Source organism: Chiloscyllium punctatum, chromosome 36 (genome assembly GCF_047496795.1).
Source record: "Chiloscyllium punctatum isolate Juve2018m chromosome 36, sChiPun1.3, whole genome shotgun sequence".
Classification (NCBI taxonomy): Eukaryota; Metazoa; Chordata; class Chondrichthyes; order Orectolobiformes; family Hemiscylliidae; genus Chiloscyllium; species Chiloscyllium punctatum.
This window is the reverse complement of record NC_092774.1, coordinates 13,666,387-13,674,504: the sequence shown is the minus strand read 5'-3', so window position 1 is coordinate 13,674,504 and position 8,118 is coordinate 13,666,387. Positions and strand designations below refer to the sequence as shown.

The window sequence follows — 8,118 nt, the reverse complement described above, 5'->3', positions numbered from 1 at the left end:
GCCTTGTGGGCGGTTGCGTGTGAGGGAGGGGGGCGTGGTTTTGACTCGCGCGGGGTTCGCGGCGAAGGGGTGGGGTTTAGTGCAGGAGGGGGAAAGAGGTTTGGTTCCCAGAGGCGGGGCTTTGTCCCGAAGCGGCGGGGCTTATGACCTGCTTCAGGAAGGGGCGGGGTCTACGAGCTGCGTTCGAAAGGGGCGGTGTTGACGTGTGATGTTGGCGGAGGAGGGGGCGGGACCAGGACCTGGACCTGGATCAGTGGGCGTGGCCATCCCGAAGCCGGAAGTGTGCCCGCGGCCTGTTTCCTCCGCTGGAGCCTCGCCTGCAGCAAGTAAGGTAAAGCTTTATCAATATTTCCTTTTACAGAGTTTGTATTTAATAACCAGTAATGGATACTCAATATCATCATAAAGTCCCAAAATGCAATTCATTTCAATCCATTGCAGATAAGCACTAAGAGTTAATTTTCTACAGGATTCAACAGTCTCAGCACTAAAATGGTCTCACAAGGGAACGGCTGTGAATGTTATCACTTGGTGTCCTGTTCACACAGATTCACCGATGCTGAGGCAAACGTTCTTCATTGCCTTACAGCATCCTGTTCTCACTTGGTGAGCCCAGGTATCCCTATCTTTAAGTTCTCTCCTCATTCTGAGCCTTCCTGCCTGTTTATTTTCTAGTGCAGTAAATGTATTCAATAATTCAGCATTACATTTTAGTCTGAATGTTTAAAGACAAGTTTTAAGGCTATAGACTTTATCATCCAGATGCCCACACCCTCATTCCTCCCTTTGATTGCACCGCGATCACTGAAAGAGAAGGCTAGTCCAAACGAATGCCCTTCAAGGTGGTCCAGCCATCAACATCCTGTAGAGAGGCACCACCATCTTCACAGCTCATCTGGTCATATTTATCATCACCATCGACACATGTGGGTGAGCCATCAGATCGCGAAAGGAACATCTTCTGGGGCAAATCTATATCACTCATAAGCCTAGCAATTAAATAGCTAACAATACCAATACCGACAAACAGACATAGCTAAACCGATAAGCCAATTGTACCATCGGCCCAATCTGCAGTTTCCCCAACTGGTCCCTTCAGTCATTCTGTCACGGAATACCTGGATCTCTTCTTCTATCTTAGTAATATTGCCAGTGAGATTGGGAATGCCCATAGTGCGTTTATCTTGGACAATGGTGCAGACCTCACCCTCCTAGGCAAGTATATAGTCTAAGGCATACCGATTCTGCACAGAGTAAAGACACAGGTCCATTAATCCCAGTCTACTCTGATTCAGAGCCTCTTTACTCTTATTTCCTCAAATGGTCAGGCCACAAAAGAGGGAATTGTGGTTCTGTTGACTTGTCACCCCTGCCGATCCTTCCAACCTCAGGGTACTCTGGATTCCCCAGCCTATCGGGTGTCCTGTATTGTCACCCAGTCCCTTGGGATCCTTTCAGTTGGAGCAAGGTTGGCTGAGGTTCCATCGACTTGTCCACTGGCCTGGACAAGGTACTGTTGTGGGAACAAGGGCTCCGATACTGACCTTATGAGGGACATCTTTGCCATCCAGGACAAGGAAATTGGTAGCTTTACCTTAGCTGAAGAAATAATAGTCTGGTTTGGTGTATATTAGGGAGAGTTTGTCAAAATAGGTTACTGAAATGTTACACCAGGGGGTCTGGTCAGGTCTACAGGAGTATAGGGTCAACGCTTTGCAAGAGGAGTTGCTTTAGCACTGTACAAAATGGGCCAAGTGACTCGAGCACTCGCAGTGTATGGGAGACAATGATCCTCAGAATGCTGTTCCCATTGGGCTCTCCCTTAGCTCTATTGTACATGGTCTTGGTGACAGTATCAGGTTCTGAAAAGAGAAAAGGCCTATAAATGCACAAGAGAAGGGTTCCGTTCCAGGTCCATGTGCCACATAAGGCCTGCTGTACCCCAGGCAGTGTTACACCAGCTGTTTGTATACACAGACCGGAGGTATTGGAAAGTGATATTTCTCTTCACAGGATCGGCAGTAGGAAGTCTGACAAATAGAATGGAATCGGGGACTGATTGGTTGGTGCGGCCATTCAATTGACAATGGTGCAGTTAGACGCAAGCTGAGCGCCCAGCGACTGTGACCGTCGTAGGGGTGGGAAGTAAAACCTGGAAGGTTTTTCTGTTCTCCGTTAATATTACATGCAAAGTGTGGTCCATTGTCTGAGCGAATGCACGCAGGTATACTGAAGCGGGGAATTATTTCCTTAAACAAAATCTTCATCACAGTCTCAGCAGTACCGTTAGGAGGAGGGTAGGCTTCAATCCACTTCAAAAAGACATCAACAATAAGCAAAACATATTTATAGCAACTCAACTCATTTCTCCAACTCAATGAAGTCCAGTTGAAGTGTCTCCAAGGGACCCTCCAGCAAGGGAGTTCTCGCAGAGAGCATGTTCTGCCCTGACTGGGAGCAGAAGAGTTTGACTGAAGTGTGTTGGTGTTAATGCCTTGATGTCTCATTTTGCTCCCACCTTCCCGGGGTCATTAACCATTTTGTGTCTGGTCCTTCCTCAAGAAGCTGCATTGTAGCTGAATTGACACTTTTTTATTGCTTCCCAAAATCAGACCTGCTCACTCTCAGCAGGATCCCAGTGTTGTGAAAGATATTAACTTTCAGGTGGAGGTATCCAAAATTCAGAGAGATGTCAGTCTTGATGTTTTTGCTTTTTCTGCCCCTGTAAGATCCTGAATCAGCACCTTCAGGGGAATTAGTTACAGCGGGCTGAGAACAGAATTCAGAGAGATGTCAGTCTTGATGTTTTTGCTTTTTCTGCCCCTGTAAGATCCTGAATCAGCACCTTCAGGGGAATTAGTTACAGCGGGCTGAGAACAGAGGGGAAGGGAGAGTGGGATGGTGCTTTCAACATTGTGGAACAGGAAAAGAATATTCCACAGAAAGGAGAATTGCTTGTTCTGAATTTCTACCCTGCATTGATAGTGATGACTTTTGTAATCTGTTTTTGCAGAGTATATGAAAATCTGAAGACTGGAGTTTCAAAATCAACGGATGAAGAGCTTATTCCCGAAACATTGACTCTCCTATTCCTCGGATGCTGCCTGACCTGCTGTGCTTTTCCAGCGCCACATTTTTTGACTGACTCTCCAGTGTCTGCAGTCCTCACTTTGATGTCAATGTCTGACAGTCTCTGAATCCATCGGGACCACAACGATTTTTGACTGTGATTTCTGTGAGAGGGATCTACACTTTTTGGTTCCTGTTTGAGGACGTTTTCAGCATCAGTGGGACTGGACGAGAGATCCCACTGTTACAGCGCACTGTGTGTGGAGCCTGAAACAGTTATACGGCCTGGGAAGGGGACTTCACGGCAGGGAGGGGCTCTACACGTGTTTGTGTGCAGCTGAAGCTGTGGCCATGGAGAAACCTGAGGAATCCCGCCCTGTGGAGGAACCGTGGAAGTGTGGTGACTGTGGGAAAGGCTTCCTTGTCCCGCCTACCCTGGAGACTCATCGACGCAGTTACACCGGGGAGAGGCCATTCCTCTGCACTGACTGCGGGAAGACCTTCAGACATTCCTCTCACCTGTTGACCCACCAGCAGGACCAAACGGGGGAAAGGCCCTTCAGCTGCCCAGAGTGCGGGAAGGCCTTTACCCAGGCCACCACACTGCAGAGTCACCGGCGTATCCACACGGGGGAGAGGCCGTTCAGATGCCCAGAGTGTGGGAAGGCCTTTACCCAGGTCTCCACCCTGCTGAGGCACCAGCGGGTCCACACAGGGGAGAGGCCCTTCAGCTGCCCCGAGTGTGGGAAGGCCTTCAGTAATTCCTCCACCCTGCTGACCCACCAGCGGGTCCACACGGGGGAGAGGCCATTCAGCTGCCCAGAATGCGGGAAGGCCTTTACCCAGGTCACCACCCTACTGAGGCACCAGCGTGTCCACACGGGGGAGAGGCCCTTCAGCTGTCCTGAGTGCGGGAAGGCCTTCAGCGATTCCTCCACCCTGCGGAGTCACCAGCGTGTCCACAATGGGGAGAGGCCGTTCACCTGCTCTCAGTGTGGGAAGGGCTTCACCTGTTCCTCCAACCTGCGGAGCCACCAGCGTATCCACACGGGGGAGAGACCCTTCAGCTGCCCTGAATGCAGGAAGGCCTTCAGTAATTCCTCCGCCCTGTTGAGGCACCAACATGTCCACACGAAGGAGAGGCCATTCACCTGCTCTCAGTGTGGGAAGGGCTTCACCTGCTCCTCCACCCTGCAGAGTCACCAGCGTATCCACACGGGGGAGAGGCCCTTCAGCTGCTCTCAGTGCGGGAAGGCCTTTACCCACGTCTCCTCCCTGATGACCCACCAGCGTATCCACACGGGGGAGAGGCCGTTCACCTGCTCTCAGTGTGGGAAGGCCTTCACCTGCTCCTTCAACCTGCAGACCCACCAGCGGGTCCACACGGGGGAGAGGCCCTTTAGCTGCCCAGAGTGCGGGAATTCCTTTACCCAGGTCTCCACCCTGCTGAGGCACCAACGTGTCCACACGGGGGAGAGGCCCTTCAGCTGCCCCGAGTGCGGGAAGGGCTTCAGTAATTCCTCCACCCTGCTGACCCACCAGCGGGTCCACACGGGGGAGAGGCCATTCACCTGCTCTCAGTGCAGGAAGGGCTTCAGGTATTCCTCCCACCTGCTGACCCACTGGCGGGTCCACACGGGAGAGAGACCCTTCAGCTGCCCCGAGTGTGGGAAGGCTTTCAGCACATCCTCCACTCTGCTGAGACACCAGCGGATCCACACCGGGGAGAGACCGTTCACCTGCTCTAAGTGCGGGAAGGGCTTCACCTACTCCTGCAACCTGTGGAAGCACCAGCGAATTCACGTGCCATCGCAGGGAGATTGAAGGAGTGACGGCCGAGTGCCATTATCGATTGGACTATCAACCAGGTTCCGGGGACTCCCGGGTTCAAATCCTGCCAAGACAGATGGCAGGATCGGTACTCGGTCAGAAATGTGCAGTTCGGAATCTAACGATGAGACCGTTTCAGGGAGGGGGTGGTGCAGGGGAGAAAGCCCCCATCTGATTTCCCTCTCTCCCTTGTTAGGGAAGGGAACCACCATTGGGGGAAAGGATTCACTCAATCGTTCCAGCTGCATCCTTTACCCGGTCTGGTCTACACCTGACTCCAGACCCACAACAGTCTGGTTGACTCTACACTGCCCCTTCCTGGCAAATGAGCGGGGAGACACTTACTTGGAGACAGGGTATGGGTTAAAATTGCTGAGTGAGGCAATACTTCCTCCGGGTTACGGCTGTACCAAGGATCCAATTACAAAGGGACAACTTGGTGCTGACCAATAGTAAAGACAGTGGGGGGGGGGGGGTGGGACAGGGGAGGTGTGGTGTGTGCACTTTGACCTTGAGCTGTTCAAAAAGCAACAGCTTTTTCTCTGCCTTTTTGCTGGGGGGATCTGATGCTGTAACAAAGTTGGGTCACAATAAAGGTTACCTGAACTTACCACCGGGCTCAGACTCTCATTGAACGCTTTCAGCTCCAAGAGGTTTTTGTTTTAAAGCTGCTCATTTCTTTCAGCCTCCTGCACTAAGTTTATAACATGGAACATAGAACAGTACAGTGCAGAACAGGCCTTTCAGCCCTCGATGTTGCACTGACCTGTGAACTATTCTCAGCTTGTCCCCCTACACTATCCCAAAATCAACCATGTGCTTATCTAAGGATTGTTTACATCTCCCTAATGTGGCTGAGTTGACAACCTTAGCAGGTAGGGCATTCCATGCCCTTACCACTCTCTGCATAAAGAACTTGCCTCTGACATCTGTCTTAAATCTATCACCCCTCAATTTGTCGTTCTGCCCCCTCGTACAAGCTGACGTCACCATCCTAGGAAAGAGTCTTTCATTGTCTACCCTATCTAATCCTCTGATCATCTTATATGTCTCTATCAAATCCCCTCTTAGCCGCCTTCTTTCCAATGAGAACAGACCCAAGTCTCTCAGCCTTTCCTCATAAGACCCTCCCTCCAGACCAGGCAACAACCTGGTAAATCTCCTCTGCACCATTTCCAATGCTTCCCACATCCTTCCTGAAATATGGGGGCCAGAACTATACACGATATTCCAAATGTGGCCGCACCCGTGTTTTGTTTTGTTGCAGTGTGATATTTCGGTTCCGGAACTCAATCCCTCTACAAATGAAACCTAACATACCGTATGCCTTCTTCACATCACTATCTACCTGAGTGGCAACTTTCATGGACTCCAAGATCACTGCCTTCCTGTTTTTCTTCCCAAAGTGAATCACCTCACATTTAGCTGCATTGAACTCCATTTGCCACCTCTCTGTCCAATTCTGCTAATCCATCCACCTATGCCTGTATCTAAGTCATTTATAAAAATGACAAACTGCAGTAGTCCCAAAACAGATCCTTGTGGCACACCACTAGTAACCAGACACCAGGCTGAATATTTTCCATAAGCCACCACTCGCTCCTCCTAGTTCAAGTATCTGTAATAAGATTAACATTAGAACAACAGCAGGATTCAAAAACCCAACTGGACAGGGTCCACTCCTTTTCATGAGATTCCAGGATTCTCTCCTCCTCTTTCCCCACTTTTGATTGGTGCGGTCAATTAATTTACAATGGTGCAGTTGGACCCAAGCTGAGCGCCCAGCGACTGTGACGGCCATAGGGGTGGGAAGTAAAACCTGGAAGGGGCCATCCCAACGAGGTTGGAGACCTTTGCCAGTCCAGTTCTTGACGAGCACCAACAAACCAGGCTCTACCCGTGACGAGGCTGAAAGGGAGGGAACATCGCCGTAGGCCGCACGCTCCTGGGAATGAACGGCACGCATAACATTGGTTAGAGCAAGAACATAACCAATCATTGCTTCGGTCATGTGGTGGACATGGACTGAGAAGGGAGCCGAATCGTTCCAAGGGGGACGGAGGGGGTGACCAGAGAGACTCTCAGCTGGAGACAGTCGTGTCTTGCCCGCAGACATGGATCGCATCTGGAATAAGGCCACAGGGATTAACATAACCAGGAGGGGCCAGACTCGGCCATTAATTTGGCAAGTTTAGTCTTGAGTCTGGTTAAAACATTCAACAAGGCCGGCTGCCTGAGGATGATAAGCACCGTGCAGTTGCCGACAAATACAAAGCTGGGAACAGAGTGCTCCGTTAATATTACAAGCAAAGTGTGGTCCATTGTCCGAGCTAATGCACACAGGTATACTGAAGGGGGAAATTATTTCCTTAAACAAAATCTTCACCACAGTCTCAGCAGTAGTGTTAGGAGGAGGGTAGACTTCAATCCACTTCGAAAAGACATCAACAATAAGCAAAACATATTTATAGCAACTCAACTCATTTCTCCAACTCAATGAAGTCCAGTTGAAGTGTCTTCAAGGGACGCTCCAGCAAGGGAGTTCTCGTAGAGATACTTGAACTAAGAGGTGGGGGATCGCCTACCCACTGACCTGTTTGATCACGTACAACATCCTGATCGGGAAAGTCACTGACTGAGTATCGATGCGATCTGGAATGATCTGAGATTATCCTGATGTCATCTGGTGCACCAGACCAGACGCTTTCAACGTGGAGTCGCTTGAGCAATGGAGTGAGCTGCCAGAGGAAGTGGTGGGTGCTGGTACGATGACAAGTTAAAAGGCTTCTGGATGGGCATCTGAATATAAAGGGTTTAGATGGGTCAGGGCCAAGTGATGGCAAATGTGACTGGAGTCATAGAGATGTACAGCACAGGAACAGACCCTTCGGTCCAACTCGTCCTTGCTGACAAGAGAGCCAACCCAATTTAGTCCCAGCTGCCAGTAACCGGCCCATATAGGGGCCAAGTGATGGCAAACGTGACTAGATTAATTTAGGATATCTGGGCAGATTGGGCCAAATGTTATGTTTCTGCGCTGTGTGACTCTAATTGTCTTCAGTGAAAGCAGAAGTGTTGTTGTGAAGGCTGGACTTTCAGAGCATGTTTTGCCCTGACTGGGAGCAGAAGAGTTTGACTGAAGTGTGCTGGTGTTAATGCCTTGATGTCTCATTTTGCTCCCACCTTCCCGGGGTCATTAACCATTTTGTGTCTGGTCCT

The 8,118-nt window shown here is 50.3% G+C and overlaps 1 protein-coding gene across 1 annotated transcript; it reads left to right on the top strand.

Annotated features, from left to right (window-relative positions):
* Nucleotides 1-285: 285 nt before the first annotated feature.
* Nucleotides 286-5,360, top strand: LOC140460742 (uncharacterized). Its single transcript, XM_072555378.1, has 2 exons — nt 286-331; nt 3,014-5,360. Exon 2 carries the CDS (start codon nt 3,421-3,423, stop codon nt 4,891-4,893), a length of 1,473 nt encoding a protein of 490 aa, XP_072411479.1. The 5' UTR covers nt 286-331; nt 3,014-3,420; the 3' UTR covers nt 4,894-5,360.
* Nucleotides 5,361-8,118: the final 2,758 nt, after the last annotated feature.